We start from the raw sequence: 20,473 nt of genomic DNA on the forward strand, positions 1-20,473 counted from the left end.
GACTCACCCTGTGTAGAGCCCAAGGGCTGGGGGTGGCCGTGGGAGGTTCTTATTCCTTGGGTATCTCCTCCCCACAACCAGCCTGGTCCAGCTACCAAGAAAAGCCTCCTCAGTGTGGGGACATGTCTCCCCTGAATCTGGAAGTCAGGATGTGGAGAGCAGGCTGCAGGAAGGGGTCCTGCACTTCCCATTTCTCTAGTGGCATTGAGGAAGGTTTGTTGGTTGTCAGGCCTGTCGGGGCAGCAGGAGGTCCTAACAGAAGAGTGAGGATACCCCAGGCCACAGGATTTACAGGCCCTGCTGTACCCACTGTGGCCATTCTAGATCAGTCCTGGGCTAGACTTGACTTAGGCTCCGCACTTCCTGGCACAGAGAAGATTTACCTGCCATGAGAGGAAAGCCAGCTGCTTTGCCTTCAGGAGTGTCCTCTTGCATTTGGTCTGCCGAGCTGGCCCTCCAGGGTGGAAGACTGTCCTCTTGCCAAAGAAAACACATGCCCAAAAGGCAGCGGTAAGACTCCAGGGCTGTGTGGGTAGACTGCCACTCCCAGCACAGGGCCTGCACCTGCCTGGCCTCTGAGATGCTGCAGGCCCAGAAAGATGCCCCCCAGACTCCTCAGTGTCTCCTTCGGCGCGGGCCCAGCCTTGTATACATCAGCCCGACACTCCAAGTTCTATCAAGAGTGGCATTTATTCTCCTCGTGGAGGTGCGGCGCTCCGGGGAGCTGGTGCTATTGTGCTTAGGAAGGAGGTCTGTCCGTCCGTCCGTCTGTCCGGCCGGCCCGGCCCCAAATGGGGGCGGAAGAGGGGCGCAGCCCGAGTAAAAATCCCGGCCTGTTCCGGGTGGGAGTATGTACAAGGCGGCGGGGTGCAGGCGGGGGTGGGGGCAAGGCAGGCCCGCGGCCGCAGCCCCCACCCGAGGGCCCCCGCATCTCGGGCCCTACTTATAGAATCAGTACAAAATAGGTGCTACCTAAACGTTCCTTCTACCTGAATTCGCTAAGTCGGTTATTGTGCTGCTTAGTTACAGGGGCGGGAGGGGGCCCATGGCTTTCCACGGCGGCGGGGTGTGGGGAGAAGCGGGAGACCCTGGCCGGCCCACGGCCCTCCGGCCTTCTCCTTAGGTAGGTAGGTAGATAGGCGTGTAGGGTAGGGTGGGGCACCTGTGTGTGCCTGTGCATGCGGGTGTGCCCAGCACAAGTGGGCAGGCCCTGGCCTGGGAGCTGTGTGAACACTGAGCTGGGATGGAGGGGTCTTGGACATGAGCCCTGCTGTGCCGGGCCCTGAGGCCCGGGTCCACCCCCTGTGGGAGCCACTGGGCCTGGTACCCACAGGGATAGGGCTGGCCAGGTCAAATGCTCCAGCATGCACCTTGTCCTCTGACCTGGGATCCTGGCCTGACGTGACCAAGCTGCCATTGCCAAGGGATGGAAGGAATGGGATTCAATATGGGTGGCCCTGGTGGCACTGGGCCTTGGGGCCCGGGTCTGTGCCACCTGAGCTGAGGACCCGGGCCCAAGTCAAAGCAGAGCCCCCTGTGCCTAGCACTGGCCCCAGCTGGGGTGGGGAGGAGTGAGGGGCCCACGCTTGGGTCTAGGGACCGCGGCTCTCTCTGCACCTGTGACCATCCCTGGCCCACCGAAGCCGGTTGGATCCCTCACCAACATGCACCTTCCCGCAGGTCGCCGCACCCCTGGCGGACTCAGCAGTGGGCCTGGCACATAGTAGGTGCCTAATGAAGTATGGGTGGGTGATGGACGACTGAAGGAGGGGTCTTGGGGACAAACACCCCGCCCCGCCCCTGAAACCATTACACCCGCCGGCCTCTGCCGTGGGAGGGGGGGAGGGGAGGGAGGGAAGAGCAGGAGAGGGGGGAGAAAGTCTGCGCGTCCGGCCCCGCGCAGCGTCCCTGATCTAGGGGCCTATGGGGTGGGTAGGGCGGGGGGATACCTGATTCTCAGTAACTCTAGAGGCGGCGGCAGCTTCGCATGCAGTGCGCATTATTGCTCTATAGTCGGCTTCGGACTAACTAAGAGGGACTGGGAGCGGGCAGCTCCGGGAAGGGACGGGAGGGGGGCTGGGGCTGCATGCAGTGACGTCACAAAGGCGGCGGCCAATGGGGCGGGCCCTTGGGGCGGGGTCGCCGCCGAGGCTTTGGCATAGACGGGTGTAAGTTGGCAACAGAGTGAGGGCGGGGTCTGGGGCTCCGGGAGGGGGCCGGCCTTTGAGAGGCGGGGCCTGCGTCTCCCGAGAGGCGGAGCCCAGGTGGGCGGGGTTCGGGGGCGGGGAAAGTGATCCTGGACATCCCAAGCCCCCGGCGTCGGCGGGAAGGATAGGGGCCTCTGCGCCCCTTCCCGGACCCGAGTGCAATCCGTTCATAAATAAAACGTACAAATACAGAAAGAAAACCCGACGCATCCGCAACCCCCCTAGGGGGCTTTACCCGCAAAGCGAATACAGAGAGGTGTGTAGAGGGCCGTGCCCAGGCCTGCCTGCCAGGCCCCAGGAATCCGTCCTCCAACACCGAATGCCCGGGTACGAGGGAGGGGGCCCCAGGGCAGGGCGGGAGCGGGATCTGAGGAGGTCGGATAAGTCCATGCGGTTTGATATGCGTCATTATTATTCGTTATGGAGGACAGAGCCCGGTAAGCTGGGCTGGAAGAATTCGGATTTGGCAGAGGATGCGAGGCAAGGGTAGGAAAGCGGCTCGGACTGAGGCCCCGGAAGGAACCCAAGGGAGAGAGGTGCCGCCCTCCGCCCCAGTCCCCGATCCGCACGCGTCTAACACTCCCGGGGCTTAGCGGACACCGAGAAGGAGGCGCAGGTAGCCTCTGCTCCCCTCACCCTGCTCCTCCCCAGTTGCTGCTCCCCGACGTCTAGGCCGCAGGCCGGGCTCTGGAAGGCTTGGGAAGGGGTGGGGAAGACCTGAGTCTCTGCCACGCGATCCAGGGGCGCAGAAGAGGGAGGAGGGGGCGCTCCCTACCTCACCCCACCCCGGTCTCAGAGACCTAACTCGGAGATGAGGTTCGGTTCTGGGTCTCCTCGACCCTATTGCTGGGAAAAAGCCTGGGGCACCCTGGAGGGGAAGGGAGGGGGCTCGGGGTGGGTCTCCCCTCGGGACCCTATTGCTTGAAGGGGCCGGGAAGGCCCCTGGCGGGCGGGGCGGGGCCGGGCCCCCTCCCCCTATTGCTGTGAGGAGGGGCCCGCCCTCCGGCCCCTCCGCCTGGTCGCCGGCGGAGACCTCCCTGGGGGCCCGTATTGCTGAGAGCCAACCCGGCTGGCGGAGGTACCGCCGCCCTAGGCCTGCACAGGGCTAAGCTGCGGCGGCGCGGTGGGCGCAGGGGCCGGGGGACCGCCGGCGGCGGCGCCCTTGAAGCAGGCCGACTCGTAGTGCTTGTTGAGATAGGACTTGAGCGCGAAGCTCTTCTTGCAGCGCTTGCACTGGAAGTGCTTGAAGGCGGAGTGCGTCTGCATGTGCGCGCGCAGGTTGGAGCGGTCGGCGAAGGCCTTGCCGCAGTGCGCGCAGCCGAAGGGCTTCTCGCCGGTGTGGGAACGCATGTGGCCCTGCAGCAGCCAGGGCCGCGAGAAGGCCTTGCCGCACACGCCGCACTTGTGGCGCAGGTCGTGCGTGAGCAGGTGCATGGCCATGGCCGGCATGGACACGTACACCTTGCCGCACGTCGGGCAGCGCCGCGCCAGCTGGCTGTCCAGGCTGCGGTGCGTCTGCTTGTGGCGGCTCAGGTTAGACGACGTGGCATACGTTTTGCCGCACTCGCCGCACGCGTGCCGGCCTCCTGAGCTGCCGGCCCCAGGCCCCGCGCGGGCCTCGGTGCCCGCACCCGCGCGCGCGCCGCCCCGACCCCCAGCCCCCGACCCCGCACCGCGCGTGCCCGCCCCGACCCCGCCTCCGCCGTCGCTGTCGGGGGCCGGCGCCGAGGCTGCGGAGGGGGCGGCGGCGGCGCTGGCGTTGGCTGCCTTACGACGGGAGCGCCCGTCGGTGATGAAGAAGGCGTCAGCTGCGTAGCCCTCGCTGACCGCCGCGTCGCCGTTGATGTAGCCACCAGCGGCTGTGGCCAGCTCCGGGCGCGGGGTGGGCGGCGGCGCCGAGCCCGCGGCCGCCGGGCCCAGCTCTCCCCGCACGGCCGCAGCGTACATGGGCTCCGGGGATGGCCCTTTGAGCAAGGCCGCCTCGGCATCGCCATCGTAGACGGAGGCGGGCCCCGCGTAGTCGTTGAGGTATCCTAAGGGCCGAGGCGGACAGACAGGCAGACAGCGGGAGGGGAACAGGGCAGCAGGCAAGACACACAGGAGGGTGGCAAGAGACACCGGGGCCGGCCAGAAGGAAACGGGGAGGACAAAGGAGAAGGGGCCGAGGGAGAGCGGGGCAGGGAGGATGGCGACGGCGGGGAAGGGAGGAGAGAGAGGAGAGATGAGCCAGGGCCCGGCCGGGCTGCACCCCGCCCTCGCTGGAGGAAGGAAAGACTCGCATCTTCGGGCGCGGCTGCCCACCCCACCCCCCCACCTTCCGCGGAGCTTCAAGGTCAGGGGGGAGGGGCGGCGCTTCCCTCGCCCTCCTTCCCCTCCTCCCCTCCCCCTCTCCCTCCCCCTCGGGTTCTCCCCACTTCAGCAGTTTTCCTTGATTATGCAACACACTGCAGAACCGCAGCGCACAAAGCCAGGACCGCCTGTCCAGGGACCCCTTCGCTCCTGCTCTTACGGTTCCCACTGGCTCATGCACCGTGCCCAGAGCCTGTGTCCAGCCTCGATGCTCACCTGTTCTGGTGCTCGGGGTCTCCCAACAAGCCCTGGAGAATTCTACCTCCCTTTCATCTTCCAGGTCTCCCACTACTCACTAGATTTGACCACCTTCCGTTCCAGCCCTGTCTCCCTCCATCCACTCTTGTTTCTCCCCACCACTCCTTTCCGTCATCCTGCACCGTTGGGTACCACCTTGTTCCACATTACCCCCTCTCCCCAGGCCCTAATCCTTTGTGGGGCCTTCCTGAACCCCAGGAAAGGTGACCAGGAAGACACTGTGTTGGAGGCAGTGCCAGGGCATGCACCAGCGGACACCTTCACAGGGACAAGCTGCAGGCAGGCAGCATTATTCATGCCTGCAACTGCGGTTGTTCTCAAGGCATGAGATGGATCTCACAACCTCAAAGTCACAAATACACACCCCACACGATGCAGAGTCTGGCTTCTTCAGAGTTACCCTCAGCCTCTCAGACTCTGTCAATTCTGGAGTCCCCTCCGGGTGGGCCGCACCCTGAGCCAGGCCTGCACCACCTACTCACGCAGGGTCAGACATGTAGCCAACCAGACACACTCTCAGCTGGGGTTGCCAGTCACATGGGCACATAGCGGCCTCAGAGTCACATGGTCCCATGTAGTGGCACACAGACAGGCACACACTGATACAGGGTCACACACAAGTGCACATAGTCACATGGCTACACGCAGTCACATGTGCACACAGGCTCGAACACAGGCTTATGCTCCTGCAGGTCACACTTGTTTTTCCACCCCAGGCTGCTGGCACTCCCAGCCCCCTTGCCCACTTGCTAGCAATTGTCCTTGAATTTGGGCGCCCTAGCACAAAGAGCCTCCCCCTGCCTCCAGCACTTGGACTTCCCTGCCCACAGCCCACCTTCCCACACCCTTCTCCCTGACCCTGCTCCAGGGACGGGGGCACTGCTACTGCCTCTGCCTTGACAGGTGGGCGGCCCCCACTGGACCACATGGCTACTCCCTGGAGCTCCTAGCACTTCCCTGCTGGCCCTAGAAGGAGGGGCTAGAGGTGCAGCCAAAGAAAAGAAGAGGGTTCTGAGGCAGGCTGTTTCTGAGTGTGGTTTGCATACATTGCTGGTTCCTGACATGGCAGCAGGGTCCATTCTGTATTGGTCAGGGCGCGGGTCAGTGTGTTCCTCCTGTTCCTGACCCCTGTTCCCCACATTCTTTCCTGCATCCATGTTCTCTCTGCCCAGCCTTGGCTCCGTTCTGGCCTACCTCTGCGTTCCCCTCTCCCCACCCCCATCCCCATCCCCTCCCAAGTCCGCTTCAGACACTGCCTCCTGCTGGTTCTGATTCCTCCGAGCCTATAGCCTGGGGCTCCTGGTCCCTCCAGCCCCACTCTCTGACCCTCTACCCCTTCCAGCACTGAGCCCCTCGCCCGCCGCCCCCAGCCCCATCCCAACTCGCACCTTTCTCCTGCAGTCGCACGCCGAGGTCGCTCCGGGCGCGCCCGTAGGAGCTCTCGAGGTCTGCCGAGGAGAATGTGTCAAGTTTGACCTTCTTGACCAGGAAGGATCTGGGCATGATTCCTGCGGGGCTCCGGCGCTGCGGGCCTGCGGAGCCGGGACGCGGGGGGGCTGCGGCCGCGGCGGGGCCCCGTCACCATCCGAGGAGCGGCTGAGGCAGCACGGGTCCCCACTCTGGCCTCTGGATGCTGCCGCGCGGTGCCGTCCTCTCTCCTGCCTGCCCGTCCTGCGTTTCCTCCTCTGCTGCTCCGGACCCCTCTTTTTCTCCTTCCTTCCTTCTCTTCTTCTATTCTTCACTGCTCTTCTCTTCTCTCTTCTCTTCCTTCCTTCCTTCCTTTCCTCCTCTGGTCCCGGCTTCCCAGCCCGCAGTGCCGCCCCTGGACAGGCGGGGGAGGAGGCTGGGGGGGCGGGGAGGGGGGGAGCGGCTCCGTCCCGGGCCCGGAGGCTGCGAGTGGGTGCAGGGCTGGCCCGGCTCCGCGGCCCCCTTCCCCTCCCCCCCCGCCGCCGCGGCGGAGCTTCAGTCAGCGACCCCCCATGCCCCCAGAGGTAGCGGCGCGGGGCCTGGAGAAGGCGGCGGCGGCGGTAGCGCCGGCAGCTTCAGCACCGCGGCCAGCGCCGGCCCGGCCAGCACCTCGGCCAGCGACCGGGCGCGCACAGCCAGAGGGAGCGGCGAGGGGCGGGCCGCGGGGGCTCGGCCGCCGGGCGGGGGTCCTCTGCGGGGGTCTCTGGGAGCCTTGCTTTATTGTTCTGCAGCCGGAGCGAGCGGCGGCGGCGGCGGCGACGGCGGCGGGCGGGGGGCGGGGGTCCTGGGGGGGAGGGGTGCTCGGGGAAGGCGGGCCGAGGGAAGGTGGGAGGGAGGGATGGGGGCTCCGGGGGCGGGGCTCGGCTCTCGGACAGCTCCCGGACCCAGCCTCCTGCGCCCGCGGCCGCCTCTGCCTGCGGCCCGGCCCAGCCTCCGGCTTTTAAAGCCCAGGAGCGACAGCAGGGGGAGGGAGGGATGGGGGAGAGGACGGCGGAAATGGCTGCGCGGGGCCTGGCCCCCGCTAGGGTCTCCTGGGAGGGGTCTTGGGGATGCCGCGGCTCCAGCTCGTGTGGAGTTCCCCCGAGAGGCTCCGGGAACGGAGGCCCAGACGTCCGCAGCATTGTGCGGCGTGGGAGGAGAGGTGGAAGCAGGCCTGGGGCCCACGAGCCCGGACTCGGGATCTTTGAGGGAAGAACACAGGGCGGACCCCAGAATGGTCGGTCCGGCCAGCCCAGCTGTCGGGTGTGGAGGCGAGGGATCTGCGGGGGCAGGTGGGGGAGGCGAGCGGAGAAGCAGCGAATGCTGAGGCAGCGAAAGCGCCGTGTGGAAGTGCTGCGCGCACCCCGTGTCGCAGTGTGTCCCCGCCGCTTGGTCACCCGGGCTGACCCCGTGCCCGCTGGAGAGGCCTTCTGCACCCCTGCCCTTCCCCCAAGGGGCGGAGGTCGAGCGCAGCGGCGATGCAGCGAGCGGAGTGTGAAAGCGGAGAGGGGCTGCTCTGCCCTTGCTCCAGAAATTCGGTTTCACTGGTGGTTTTCCGCCCTCCCGCGCGCCTGCAGCTCCCCGACGCGGCCCCGCAACCAGGCGGATAACCCTTCCCCCGGCCGCCCGCCCAGAGTTTGCAGCCCGCATGACGTCAGGCCCAGCGACCAATGGCTGGCGCGGGGGTGCGGGGAGTTCCGGGCCGCACAATGGCCGCGCGCGGGGACATATGTCCCCAATTAGGGCCCAGCGCCGCCATTGTCCCCTCACGCGCCCCCGCCCGTGGCTCGGGTCTCCCTGCTCCGAGCCCGCCCCCACGCGGCCCGCTGTCTCTGGGGACCAAGGTCGCAGGGGCGGCCCCGGGAGTGTGCGGGCGCGCCCCAGCCTGGAGCGCGTGCGAGGCGGGGGCGCGCGCACCCGTCGCGGCGAGCGGTGACCTTGTGCGAGGCTGCTGGTCGGGCCCGCGGACCCGGCCGGGTGCGCGGCGGGAGGGCCTCTCCGGAGGCGCGCTTTCGGCGGCTCGCCGCCGCCCGCGGATCTCTCGGCTTCACCTAGCGTCGCAACAGAGGAGCCGAGCGAGCGTGGCTGTGAGCGAACCGGCCCGGCGCGGGGCGCGGCAGGGACCGCAGGCCTGCTTTGTGGCGGCGGCGGGATATTCATCTTGCGTGGCTGGTGCTCCTGAGGGACGGGGGCGGGACGCGGCCGCCCCCTTATCGCGGAGCCGCAGCAGGCGGGACCGCAGTGGGGGCGGGGGCAGGGATCCCCCTCGGCCGAGCGGTTCATCTCTGCCCCTTCCCGGGGGGCCCAGCGGAGGCGCAGCCGGAGGCACGGGGCCAATTAGCATTTTGATTGCGGGACTGGGGGCCCATCTGGACCGAGGCCTAATTACCGGGCGAACCCTCGGGGCGCCAGCGGGACGTGCCAGGCGCAGTCCCTTCAGCCGGAGCTCCCCACCTCCCGCAAAGTCCGCCCCAACACTGCAGTCGGACCGCGTCCCTATCCCCTTCCGTTGGTCCCATCGCCCGGTCGTCTGTCATGCGCTTTTATTCCTCCACCTCGTCCTCTTTCACTCCCCTGGCCCACCCTTTGGCCCCACTCCGCCACCTCTTTCCTCAGTCCCATTCCTCCATCGCCCTCTACTTTTCCCTCATTTCTGTCTTCCTTCAGCCAACTTCTCTGTTTCTCCTTCCCCGGCTCCTGGTGCCAGTTCCTGCCTCTCTGTCAATTTCCCATCCCCTGGCTCCCAACGCTCTTGATGACAGGGAGGTGTCAGAGCACCGACACATGTGTCCCGCGGCCAGGCGCTCCCAAGGGGATCGTCTGGGCCGCCCTTGCTTGCCCTCGTGTGGGTAGAGCCTGCAGCCCCTGGGGTGCCCAGCAGGGAGGGGCAGCTGGGCCTAGGCCCTGGCCATCAGTCCAGAACGGCCGTGGTGTGGAGCACACATGGGGCCCGTGAGCAGTTACTTAGTCCTCCTTGCCTGCCTCCTTTCAGGCACCCTGAGGTTGAGGTCACTGTGCCCCACGATCGGGTCCAGCCCACCAGGGAGAGACTGGGAAAGGACAGTTGGAGATACTAACACTTTTGGAAAGTTGCAGCCCCTTCCCTCAGGCCACCATGAGTCTTCCACTGGGAGCTGGAGGTATAAGGGGCCTTGCTGCAGAAGAAGAGACTGGGGTCTCAGTGGCAGACCCAGTGGTTCCACGCACTCCAGCACCCCAGGTGTATGCACATGCTGCGCCCCGAGGAGCCTCTCAGCCTGAAGGTCTCAGTTGCCCCGTCCTGCTTCACATTGCAGCAGCAGCTCCTCATCCATGTCAGATGGGAAGGATTTGGTGTTGGTTCTGTTCCTCTGCCTGCCTCTGCTTCTAGGCATGTGAGGCCTGGCAGGTCCCAGGTAACCAAAAAGTCAAACTTTAGCGGGAGACTCGCAGGTATCTTAGTACACAAGAAATGAGGCTTCACCAGAAAAGACATTAAACAACAAATATGCAAATTCAGGTTTGGGGGTTTGTTTTGTTTCTTTTTACATTTCATTATAGAAAATATTAGATATGCACAAAAGTGTAGCGCGTCAGACTGTGTGCCTGTCACCACCATCACCTAAGACCAGTTCACAGCCAATCTGGCCTCCTTTCTGTCCCTCCCCCCATCACAAAATGGCACTTTTCTCTTAGGAAATAAAGACATGGGAGCAGGTGGGTCTGGCTGTTGTATCAGAGACCCCCTGCCTCCTGCTGTGAGTCAATCTAGCCCTGCCTGGGGATACCAGGAAGTCCCACCAGACCCTGCCTGCTTCCTTTTTGGGCAGGAACATCCCCTTAGCCTGCTGTGTCCAGGGTCTCCAGCTGGCTATTGGAGAGGCCAGCCTCCCCAAAGTGGCCCAGGTCCCTCCTCAGTCCAAGGGATCCAGCTGCCAGAACTGCTCACAGTCTCTGTCTCTCATCCTCAGCCTGAGCTGTAACTCCCAGAGAATTGAAACACCTCTGTGTCCGAGTTCCACGTGTTAACACAGTGTCTGCCCGATCAAGTCACCGGGCACTTGAGTCCAGGAGTGTTCTTTGGGGAGTTTTAAAGGAGACTCCAGAGCAGGGGCAGAGTGAGCCCTGGGGAGGAGGGCGAAGGTGACCAGAGGAAGGCCAGCACCGGGGCCACCAAGGTCGGCTCTGGCAGTGGGCAGCCGGCTGCCATCCCGCCTGCACTGCAGAGAGGCTTGGTGGGTGGTGGCCTGGCAGCCTGTACTTCCTGATACAGTGTGGGCCCCGTATGCTCGCTTCCCTGACTTTGCCATGGGATTGCCACTTTCATTCAACATCTGCTCTGGAACTTTGTGCCCATGGCCTGGAGCAGGCTCCTCCCCCGGTCTCCCCAGACTGAGGACCAGGCTTGTGGCCTTCTCTCTGCTGCCCGTTTACCTTCTCACTCTCACAGGAACCTGAGACCACACTTCCTCACCAAGGACACTGGTCAGTCTTCTGAACACTTGCTGGCCTATGTCCCACTCCCCATTGCCATCCTGGGACTTTTCTCTGGGGTGCACACATGACACATGGTCTCTATTGTCCTCCTGGGAAGGACTCTGGCTCCATTGCCTATGGGGGACACCTCTAGCTGTCAGAGGCTCCAGGGGTTGCCCCTGGCCCCACATCCCAGCCTTCTAGTGGTGGCCAGCTCCCAATGGCTGATCAATGCAGGACGCAAAGGCCTGGCATCTCAGCCTGATGCATGACGTCTCTGGTGAGCCATTCTGATGCCTCAGCCCTCGCAGGGTGCTGGGCTGGCCTCGGCCCTCCTGCTTCCTCTCTTTCCTCCTCGGGGTTGACCAAGGGGCATGTCCTCACACTGCTGCCTCAGTGGTTCCCTCTTGGAGAGCCCAGACAGGCGTCAGGAACAAACAGTCCAAGAAGGCAGGCAGCAGGAACTTGGGCAGACTTGCCTACTGCCTGGCTGGCAGCGAGGACCCATCCATGGTGCAGGCGGAACTCAGACAGGCCGAAGCAGAAGGCCAAGGTCCGATGGTTAGACCTTTGGCCAGTGGTGAGCAGGGATCACACAGCAGGGAGGAAACGCAGCAGCGGGCCCAGGACCTGGTGTGGAAATGTAGGAGCAGCAAGCACTGAAGGGCTGGGGGTGGGATGGCTGTGGTTCAGCTCTACTGACGCCCCAGAGGGAGGACAGCAAGGGGCAGAGAGTTTTGTCTAGCTGCTGAAGGCCCAGCCCCTTGGTCGCCTGCACTGAGGCAGGCTCCCAGCTCTGCAGCCAAAGTGCAGAGGGTGGTGAGGGTCAGGCCTTGACTTAAGCATCAGACTAGTTGAGCTCCAGAGGAACTAAGGTGGCTGTCACTTCCAGCACAGAGTGCAGACAAGAACCAGATTTACCACCCTACCTGGAACAACTAGAGAGCGGGACAAAATAGGGCTTCCCTGGTGGTCCAGTGGTGAGGAATCTGCCTTTGGGACACGGGTTCGATCCCTGGTCCCAAAGGATCCCACACACCACAGAGCAACTAAGTCCATGCAACACAGCCACTGAGCCTGTGTTCTGTAGCTCACAAGCCACAACTACTAAAGTCTGGCACCCTAGAGCCCATACTCTGCAACAAGAGAAGGTACTGCAATGAGAAGCCTGAGCACCGCAACTAGAGAGTAGCCCCTGCTCTCCACAACTAAAGAAAGCCCACACACAGCAACAAGGACCCAATGCAGCCAAAAATAAATATTTTTTCAAAACTGGACAAAATAAATGAAACAATGGGCCTCAAGACATTGGTACTGGGCAGCGAAGGACAGTGACCCCTGAGAGGGCCATACCCAAGAAAGGACACCTGAGAAACCTCATCTGTATGTGGACTTGACTTAGATGCAAGATCTTGGACTTGCAGTCTGAGCTGAGTTCTGGGATGGGAGGAGATGCTGGAGGTCTTGGGAGGAGCCAGACGGTGGACTGTGGTGGACTACTTACATTCGTGGCTCCCAGGATCCTGCTGGTGTTCAGACATTTGGTAGACCCTTCCCATTCTGGCTCTGGGTTTGGCCACATGACTTGCTTCTCCATTGGGATGTAGTATGAATGATGCATGCAGATGGTGCACACGATGGCCCACTGGGTCTTGTCCTCTTATAACACTCCCTCTTGCAAACCAGCAGCAAGATAGTCTGCTGAATATTGAGACACCACTTGAAAAGAGGCCCTGGAGGATGGGGGTCATCTTGGACATTCTGGCCCCAACTGAGATCTCAGCTGATGCAGCCATATGAGCAATTGCAGCTACACATATGGAGTGGAACCGCACAGCTGAGCCCAGCCAGCCCACAAAACCATGACAACAAGTACATCATTGCTGTTTGAAGCACCCGAGATCAGGGTGCTTGTTTGTATCCACTTGTCCTCCACCCTTGAATCCTTCCTTCACTGTTCCACCTGCCCAGCTGAAGTCCCACCCTGGATTCCTTTCCAGCCTGCATCCAGCCCTCCTGCAAATCCTGTCTGCTATGGCCTCAATGGGGCTCAGACCTGCCCATGATCCTCTCTGTTCCCCTGTGCCCTTCTCTCCCTGCACAATTCCTACAGCCTCCTGGTCCTTCCCCACACCCTCAGATGGCAGTGCATCTGTGCTTACAACTCCCCAGTGATTTCCCGAGGCCCCGGTGGGTCCCCTTCCTCAGCCCAGCCTGTCTTCTCATGGCTTCTCCTACACGTCCAGTTCTACCCTGCATTGCACCTCACACCCGCTCTTCCCAGAAGTCTCTCCCCCAGAGCTCCACAAGATCGCAACTTCTTGTATCAGCTCAAATGCTGAATCCTTGCAAAGCCCTGATCCCCTAGCTGAAGGAACACCACCCTCCTCCAGCCACTTTGTCAGCAGAGTAGGTGCTTCAACCTGGGTCACCCTTAGGTCATCAGCTCCAAGTGGGAAGAGGCTTTGGGTCACTGGGTGGAAACAAAGCCCACCCTAAAGTCTCACTGACTGACGGAGTGGAGCCCAAGCTTTGGGAGCCCAGGCAGCTGGCATGCCTTTCTAGCCCCTGTCCACATCTGACAGACAGCCTGGGCATCCCAGGCCTGGCTTGGTCACAGGCACTCACCCAGGCAGCCAAGCCCCTGGCTCACATTTCACACTCCATACCTCCCTTGCTGCACTGACCCCCAACCTATCCCAGTACCTCCGCAGCTGGGTTCTGCCCAACCTCTTGAGCCCATCTCCTGGTAGAACCCCTCCTGAGAAGTAGGGGTTCCTAGCCTTGAGCCATGAACAACAATTGCTCCCTGGGATTGCCTAAAGCCATTCGCCTAGCTTCTGGACTCCACTCCAGAGATGGGCAGAGATGCTGGCAGCCAAAAAGTGAGCAATGCTAGCCAGGGTTCCAGGCAGGGCCAGCGTCATGAGCATGTGACATGAAGTCCAGGAGCCAGTGCTTGTTTAATGCTCTAGTGCTGCCATCTGGAAATTGATAACTTTTTAACAAGGACTTCTGCATTTTCATTTTGCATGGGGCCCTGCAAATTATGCAGGTGGTCCTGGTTCCAGAGACACTAAGCTGGCATGACGCACAAAGACCAGACCAGGGTCATGTTGAGCATGGCCCTGAGGAAAAACCCTGACAGGAAACCGAAGTGACTTCTCTGCTCCCACAGCAGCCTCCAACACCCAGGAAGCAAAAACACCCACTGCTCAGAGAACATGGAACTGGGGCCACACAAGTCAGGCAGGAGCATGCTCCAGGGGCACCGTGGGTCTGTCCTCCAGCAGGCCTTGAGCTCTGGCCCGGGGCGCAGCAGCAGCAACTCTGGGGAGTGGAGTCCACCAGAAGACACAGGGCTTGACCTTTGTCTGTGTCCTTGTCTCATTTCTGATTGGACTAGAAAGGGCATCTGGCCCAGACTGGACCAATCAGATTCTGAATCATGGATTCTGCTCATTGGTCAGCACTTCTACTGACCTTGAAAGGCAGTGTGTCCCACACATGTCCTAGATGCCTGACTGCTTGTCAGGCTCAGTCCCACTACTACCATCTTCCAACCCAAACTCCCCATTGCTTCCTGGCAGGCTCCCTAAGGCCCTGTGAGCTGCGCAGGAGGGGAGGATCCTGAAGAGGCAGCCCCAGCTCGCACAAAGAAAACCCCCAGGCTTGAAGCAAGAGGTCACTTTATTGAGAAGAAGGCCAGTGGTGGGGGTGGAGGCGGGGGACTGGAGGGGAAGGCAGAACGCCTCTTGGGGTGGGAGAAGGGTGGGTGCCTGCTGGCAGCATCACACGTCCGGGTCCCACTGAGGGTTCCCCTCGTAGGCACCGGTCTTGCGCAGCACGATGCCCGGGCTGAAAGTGGTCCCCAGCGGCCAGTGGCGGACCACGTGCCGGTACGATGTGGCCAGGCAGTCAAAGTAGTTAATGTTGAGCTTCCGGGCAATGTACCGGCCCAGGTATTCCATTTGCTGTGTGAGCGGGTGACGAGTGGCGGTCAGGTCAGCTCTTGCTCGTCCCTCCCCTTGCCAAACCGCACCTCCAGCCCTGACCGTCAGCCCTGGCACCCTCTCTGCCAGCGACCAGCTTGAGGGCCCGGGCCAGGAGCCCGTTGTATGCACCATCCACCTGCGAAATGTCCCCATCTTAAGAGCCTAAACAGTGGTCGGCGTCCCGTTGGACCGAGAGGGGAGAGAAGAGTGTCTGTCGGACGCACCTCATAGCGCTCCGACAGCTGCACCAGCACTAGCGGCTCCAGCTTGTGGCCGCACAGAACCAGCTGGAAGAAGCACCTTCGATAGGCTAGTAAGGGGCAAGTTGCTCAGCTCCCGGGCTCTGGGGAGCGGAGCGGGGCTCCGGGGACGGGGCGTAGGCCCGCGTGTCCGCCCCTCCCCACTCCACGTGGGTTCCCGTCCCTTGCGCGCCCTCCCCTAGTCCGCGGCCCTTCCCTCGCATCACCGTCCGAGTTGAGCGCCAGGCGCACGTAGACCAGGTGCATGGGGCCCTGACACACGGTGCGGCCCTGGATGGAGAAATGGTACACGCCACGCGCGTGGTTCAGCACCAGGCGGCGCCGCGGCAGCGACGAGATCATAAGCCACAGGCCCACGCCCACGCCGTAGGCAGGGAAGCCCCAGGTCTCCTGCTTCTGCACCTGCGGGCGCCGCGGGGACTCCCTGAGCCGCCGCGGGGCCGGTGGCGAGGCGGGGCCGGGTCCCCGGGGTAGGAAGGTCGTGGGGGCGGGCCCGGGAGCTCAGACCTCGCTCACGAGACCGAAGCTGATGAGCAAGATGCATACTATGAAGAGCAGCGTCCCCTTCCACAGCGTGTCCAGGTAGTACTCGAGCACGAAGACTGGGGGCGACGCGGCGAGGACGCATGAGGATACCGGGCTCCTGCTCGCTGCTCGAGGTGGCAGCGCCAGGGCTCGGGCCCGGAACAGCCCGCCCCATGTAGGGCGCGGGGCCTCGGTCATGGTCCAGCCTGCAGTTCCGGAGCCTAATCAGGCAGCAGCAGGCCGGGCCCGGGGCTCTGGCCCCGCCCCTCGCGTCAGCCCCGTCCCGGGCTCTGGCCCCGCCCTTCCCCTCCCTATTCGGATTCCAATCCCCGCCCCGCCCCGCCCCGCGTCTCCCCGCTTCAGTGTTAGAGTCCCGGTCCCTGACTTCGGTCCGCGCGCACCGTTGGGCTGCTGCTGCATGAACGGGTAGAAACTGTTGTTCTTGAGGCGCCTGGCGAGGCTGCGCTCGGTGCAGAAGAGTCCTTGGGCCCAGAGCTGGAAGGGCTTACCGCTAGAGGTCGTAGGCAGTCCGCTGAACCGGCCCTTGGGGGCCTGGGTCGGGTACGGACGGTCAGCTGGGCGGCTCGTCTGTTGCCACTACCCACTGCCCACAGCTACGCTCATACCTGGGAGAATAATGCTTCCAGGGCTGCGGTCAGGAAGGAGCAGGAGCTCTGAGGCGAAGACAGGGGATCGACACCAGGTGGCGGTCTAGGCTGCGCGGCGCCGGGTTCTAGAAGCTCTGGGCAGTGGGTTCTAGAAGGGACTATTCTGTTGTGGTGGGAGTGAACTTCCCGGCTAGCCCCTGCCCCACTGGAAGCCCCCTATACAGTCAGGCTCACATGACGTGCTCGGATCACTCCTGCCGGCCTGCACGATGTGCCATGTCAGGGTCAGTGCTTCCTGGGTAGCAGGTGGGCAGGCGGGATGCAGGGATCCTTCCCCACCCAAAGCTCATGCCCACTCCTCTCACCTCCAGAGCTGGAGCGGCTTCACCTGGGCCTGTACGGCATGTCAGACCGACTGACTCTAGCCAAGGAAGGCAGCCCTCTGCTCACCCAGAAGTGGTGTCACAGACTGCGGGAGCTGGATTTTAGTGGCCAGGGCTTCAGTGAGAAGGACCTGGAGCAGGCCTTAGCTGCCTTCTCAGGCACCCCTGGGGACTTCCACCCAGCCTGTGCTCCCTCAGGGCTCGGGCCCGGAACAGCCCGCCCCATGTAGGGCCCGGGGCCGCCTGCAGACGGGTCCAGCCTGCGATTCCAGCGCCAAATCCGGCCACAGCTCTGGCCTGGCCCCTCGCTTCGGCCCCGCCCCCACCCCAGTCCCCGCCCCGCATCCCGGCCTTTTAGTCCCTGACTCGGGTCCGTCAGCCTTAACAGAGAGACACCCCAGGCCTAAGTTGGAGAGAAATCGGCAGGCAGGTGCCCACAAGGAGCCCATGACTGGGCGTGGTCACTCTCCATTGCCAGCTCTGTCCTAGTTAGCCTCACATACTATCAGAGGCAGCTCACCTTAGTGCCCTAGGATGGGGCACACAAGCACAGGCACTCAGTCCAGGAGTGAGCTGGCAAGGCACAGCCTCCCTCAGGGACAACCCTTGTCCCCTCACTCTGATCCCAAAGACCACACAAGAGTTCCAAAAAGGGTTTTATTATAACAAAACACTCAAATATCCAAAACTGGGAAAAGAGGCAGAGCAGGGCTGGCTGGCAGAGAGGCCTGGAGCTGGCTAGCTGGGGGAGGGCAGGGTGGTGAGCAGCTGCTCCAGGCACCATTGGACTTCCTCTGGGCCCCTGTAGGCCCGCTTCAGGCCCCGGGGAAGGCAGCGGCAGGACTCCAGGTTGAGGTACCGCAGACCTGGGCAGCTGCTTATCACAGAGCTGTGGGGGCAGGGCAGGCCACAGCAGGTTAAGCACCAGAGCAGGGCTGAGCCAGTCTAGGGAGCCCTCGCTGCCCTTGCACCACAGCTGGCTATGCCCCTTACGCCTATCAAGGTCCACCTTCAGTACCCTGGGTGTCCCTGAGGCCAACCCCAAGCAGGGACTTGGCCAGTATGGGCTCCCTTTGTTTTTTTTTCCTCTTTCCACTTTTGTCTGCCAATGTTATCTTTATTGCTTCAGCTAGTTTAAGGAAGATTTTGTTCCTTTCACCTGAAGAGCCTTAACTGGTTGGGAATGCCCTTCACAAGCCCCCTGCTCCCTTTCCAACTCCTCCCTTTCACTTAGGAACGTCACCATTCTGTAGTTACAGTGATCTTAGTCCTTGAACAAGACTAAGTGCTGACTCTTTGCGACCCCATGGACTGCAGCCCACCAGGCTCCTCCATCCATGGGATTTTCCAGGCAAGAGTACTGGAGTGGGTTGCCATTTCCTTCTCCATGGGCTCCCTTTTCTGACCCCTGGAACTGGCAAGCCACGCAGGATGGGGCTAAGCTATACTGGCTCCACGGAACTAGGGGGTTGCTAACCTGACTGTGCCCGGTGTGACCCGAGTGCCCCTGAGGTTGAGGGAGCACAGGGCCAGGTGGGAGCCCCCAGGGCTGCCTGAGAAGGCAGCTAAGGCCTGCTCCAGGTCCTTCTCACTGAAGCCCTGGCCACTCAAGTCCAGCTCCCGCAGACTGTGACACCACTTCTGGGTGAGCAGAGGGCTGCCTTCCTTGGCTAGAGTCAGCCGGTCTGACATGCCGTACAGGCCCAGGTGAAGCTGCTCCAGCTCTGAAGGTGAGAGGAGTTGGCATGAGCTTTGGGTGGGGAAGGATCCCTGCATCTCGCCTGCCCACCTGCCACCCAGGAAGCACTGACCCTGACACGGCAGATCGTGCAGGCCAGCAGGCGTGATCCGAGCACAGCCGCGCAGATCCAGCAGGCGCAGGTGAGGGGAGCCATGGAGCAGGCGGCCCAGGACCTCGTTGCTCACAAAGTTACAGGTGGAGCTAGCAAGGCAGAGCTCCTCAAGGCTGGGGAAACCTGGGCCAGGAGTCATCGCTCGCCCGGAAGGCTTGGGCAGCCACATCAGGTTCAACAGCCGCAGCACCTAGGAGCGAGGCCCAGGCTGCAGATGGGGAGGGGGGGTGACAGGTGCAAGAGGTGGGGCGTCAGGTACCTGCAGCTGGGGGCAGCCTTTCTGCAGGGCCTCTACAGGCAGCTGGAGGGGAGTGATGTTGTGGTTGAGGCCAGTGCTCACCTCCAGGACCTGGAGCTGTGGGCAGCAGCTGCCCTGTAGAGGTGGGGAGAACACGAGGTCGGGCGTATGGCAGTCCCTGGCTTGGCACCCAGCTCTGCTCCTGGCTGTCACCAACCTACCAGCAGTGCACCCAAGATGGCTGTTGTCTGGGAGTTGTAGGTCAGCCACAGCTTCTGCATTCGGGGTCCAGCTTCCTCCAAGAAGCTTACCACAGCCGTGGACTCCACCTAGGGACCCAGCACAGGGGTACCTGCCACCTCAGCCCAGGCTTCCTTGGGGCCCCTAGGGACATAGGGCTCACCATTGAGTGCTGTATGTCCAGGCTGTGGAGCTGAGGACAGGCTTTGGCTAGCATGATCAGAGCGTCAGGGGTCACACCATGACAGTCAGAAAGCTTGAGGAAGCTGAGCCGAGGACAGGACTCGCTAACCAGCTGTGGAAGACAGAGGGCCAGCTGGGGGTTGGAGAAGGGAAAGAAACCAATGGCTGGTGCCAACGCCACCTCACTGTCTCAGCAATGAGCTCCTTTCTGGCCATTCCAGGCCTACCTGGGTGCTCCCACTTCTCACTCCTCCCTCCTGGAGGAGATGCCAGGAAAAGAAAACCAAGCAGGCATCCTCATGGGGCATCATTGGGCCCCCACGGTACCTGACTCACTTCCTGGAAGTACTGGGCAACCTCAGAGTGTCATGGCTGGCGTGTAGGGCAGCCTCGCGCTCTCACCTTCAACACAGGGTGTAGCTGGGACTTCCAGTGGATGAGAGTCAGCCTCTGGAGCTGTGAGAACCTGGGCCGACAGCAGAGGCAGAGCTGCAGGCCGTTTCCTTGCTTCCTTTCTGCCAGCGTTCTCCCCGCCCATCCCCTTGGTGCAGGAATGCAGGAAGGGGCCTGGGGCTTTCACACAACACACAAGTGACGTGAGGGAGTAAGAAAAAGATGGAATTCCTCACCGATTGGGCATAAGCCACTCCAGGGAAGAAAGGAGCTTTTTCTCAGCCTTGGCCCCACTCTTGGCGGGGCGGCCAGCCAGCGGGGAAGACAGGGTCAGGGTGTGCCAGAGCGCAGGCTGGGAGGCGGCCTCGTTCCAGCGGCGGCACACGCGCGCAGCCCTGGGAGAAAGGATCAGGTGAGGGGCCGGGCCTTCTGTGGCCGACACTCGCCCTCATTGGCTGCCGCTGTGGGGTTTCCTATGAGGGACCTGCCCCTCCCAACTCTCACAGCGGCGCGGTCAGTTCAAAGTGTGGCCCCGGGTGTTCCAAGTAGACCCTGAGAGACTGCTGCCGTGGACACGTGTGTGGGCGCTCGGGCCCCCGCTGCGTGCCTATTCAGTCGGCCTGAGCTACGGCGCTGCGCGCAAAGGGCCTAGGGTACCTGCCGAGAAACGGTATAGGCCCATCAGCCGCCACCAGCAACCCGAAAATTTGCAGCAGGATTTCCAGGGGAACGCGGTCGCCCCAGCCCGGGTCGGGCTCCTGCAGCGGCGTGGGCGCGGGCGCGGTCCTGGGTTTGGCCTCGGCCGCACGGGACCCCGGGGACCGCAGCCGCTGAGCTCGGCGGGCGGCGCGCCTCTGCGCGCGGGGGCGGGCGGGCCCCGGGCCTGGCAGCACCAGCAGCATGCTGTCTGACTGCAGCAGGTGGTATCCTGAGCCGCTCGGAGCAAGTCGATCCCACCACCAGTCTTCCGCCGAGCGGGTCCGCGCCGCGGCCGGGTGCACGACCCGGACTCTGCGCCGGGCCCTGCGGGCCCGCCCTGCAGTCCCTGAAGCCATAACCGCCCACCGCGCTCCAGATTCC

The 20,473-nt window shown here is 62.9% G+C and overlaps 4 protein-coding genes across 8 annotated transcripts; all 4 read right to left on the reverse strand.

Moving 5' to 3' along the window:
• Positions 1–671: 671 nt before the first annotated feature.
• On the reverse strand, positions 672–6,984 carry SCRT1 (scratch family transcriptional repressor 1). The gene is made up of 2 exons (XM_025265625.3): positions 6,203–6,984; positions 672–4,240 (listed from the first exon to the last, which is right to left on the reverse strand). The coding sequence occupies exons 1-2, from the start codon at positions 6,315–6,317 to the stop codon at positions 3,297–3,299; spliced, it is 1,059 nt and encodes a 352-aa protein (XP_025121410.1). The 5' UTR covers positions 6,318–6,984; the 3' UTR covers positions 672–3,296.
• LOC112579064 (WAS/WASL-interacting protein family member 2-like) lies at positions 6,781–12,312 on the reverse strand. Its single transcript, XM_025264763.2, has 5 exons — positions 12,220–12,312; positions 11,339–11,511; positions 11,199–11,283; positions 7,392–8,438; positions 6,781–7,065 (listed from the first exon to the last, which is right to left on the reverse strand). Exons 1-5 carry the CDS (start codon positions 12,310–12,312, stop codon positions 6,781–6,783), a joined length of 1,683 nt encoding a protein of 560 aa, XP_025120548.2.
• Positions 12,313–14,387: 2,075 nt separating this feature from the next.
• On the reverse strand, positions 14,388–15,770 carry TMEM249 (transmembrane protein 249). 3 transcript variants are annotated; one of them, XM_006064620.3, is made up of 4 exons: positions 15,478–15,770; positions 15,177–15,372; positions 14,935–15,020; positions 14,388–14,689 (listed from the first exon to the last, which is right to left on the reverse strand). In XM_006064620.3, exons 1-4 carry the CDS (start codon positions 15,691–15,693, stop codon positions 14,507–14,509), a joined length of 681 nt encoding a protein of 226 aa, XP_006064682.3. In that variant the 5' UTR covers positions 15,694–15,770; the 3' UTR covers positions 14,388–14,506. The 3 variants fall into 3 exon arrangements, 2 of the variants coding, with proteins under 2 accessions (XP_006064682.3, XP_044784381.1); XM_044928446.1 differs by having other exon boundaries at positions 14,547–14,846; XR_006544745.1 differs by lacking the exon at positions 14,388–14,689 and adding an exon at positions 14,784–14,846 and having other exon boundaries at positions 14,935–15,372.
• A 1,359-nt stretch (positions 15,771–17,129) lies between these two features.
• On the reverse strand, positions 17,130–20,457 carry FBXL6 (F-box and leucine rich repeat protein 6). 3 transcript variants are annotated; one of them, XM_025265629.2, is made up of 9 exons: positions 20,051–20,457; positions 19,630–19,788; positions 19,403–19,466; positions 18,981–19,112; positions 18,799–18,906; positions 18,680–18,712; positions 18,298–18,529; positions 17,964–18,210; positions 17,130–17,375 (listed from the first exon to the last, which is right to left on the reverse strand). In XM_025265629.2, exons 1-9 carry the CDS (start codon positions 20,446–20,448, stop codon positions 17,225–17,227), a joined length of 1,524 nt encoding a protein of 507 aa, XP_025121414.1. In that variant the 5' UTR covers positions 20,449–20,457; the 3' UTR covers positions 17,130–17,224. The 3 variants fall into 3 exon arrangements, with proteins under 3 accessions (XP_025121414.1, XP_025121413.1, XP_025121412.1); XM_025265628.2 differs by having other exon boundaries at positions 18,298–18,493; positions 18,599–18,712; XM_025265627.2 differs by having other exon boundaries at positions 18,599–18,712.
• Between the last annotated feature and the right edge of the window lie 16 nt (positions 20,458–20,473).

Source organism: Bubalus bubalis, chromosome 15 (genome assembly GCF_019923935.1).
Source record: "Bubalus bubalis isolate 160015118507 breed Murrah chromosome 15, NDDB_SH_1, whole genome shotgun sequence".
Taxonomy (NCBI): domain Eukaryota; kingdom Metazoa; phylum Chordata; class Mammalia; order Artiodactyla; family Bovidae; genus Bubalus; species Bubalus bubalis.

Bases quoted from the DNA above. Each gene is read 5' to 3' on its own strand.
- SCRT1 (XM_025265625.3), bottom strand. From the start codon at position 6,317: ATGCCCAGATCCTTCCTGGTCAAGAAGGTCAAACTTGACACATTCTCC. The intron at 4,241-6,202 runs GTGCGAGTTGGG...CTCGGCCCTTAG, and splicing joins CGTGCGACTGCAGGAGAAAG to GATACCTCAACGACTACGCG.
- LOC112579064 (XM_025264763.2), bottom strand. From the start codon at position 12,312: ATGGAGAAGCAAGTCATGTGGCCAAACCCAGAGCCAGAATGGGAAGGG. The intron at 11,512-12,219 runs GTAAGTAGTCCA...CTTTGGCTGCAG, and splicing joins GGATCCTGGGAGCCACGAAT to AGCTGGGAGCCTGCCTCAGT. The intron at 7,066-7,391 runs GTCTGGGCCTCC...CCTCCCCCCCAG, and splicing joins CGCCGCACAATGCTGCGGAC to GACCCCCGCCCCCCGCCCGC.
- TMEM249 (XM_006064620.3), bottom strand. From the start codon at position 15,693: ATGACCGAGGCCCCGCGCCCTACATGGGGCGGGCTGTTCCGGGCCCGA. The intron at 15,373-15,477 runs GTCTGAGCTCCC...CGGCGCCCGCAG, and splicing joins GCTTCGGTCTCGTGAGCGAG to GTGCAGAAGCAGGAGACCTG. The intron at 14,690-14,934 runs GTGCGTCCGACA...CCGCTCACACAG, and splicing joins AGCTGTCGGAGCGCTATGAG to CAAATGGAATACCTGGGCCG.
- FBXL6 (XM_025265627.2), bottom strand. From the start codon at position 20,448: ATGGCTTCAGGGACTGCAGGGCGGGCCCGCAGGGCCCGGCGCAGAGTC. The intron at 19,467-19,629 runs GTGAGGAATTCC...CTGTCGGCCCAG, and splicing joins GAGTGGCTTATGCCCAATCG to GTTCTCACAGCTCCAGAGGC. The intron at 18,907-18,980 runs GTGAGCCCTATG...CTGGGTCCCTAG, and splicing joins TGGACATACAGCACTCAATG to GTGGAGTCCACGGCTGTGGT.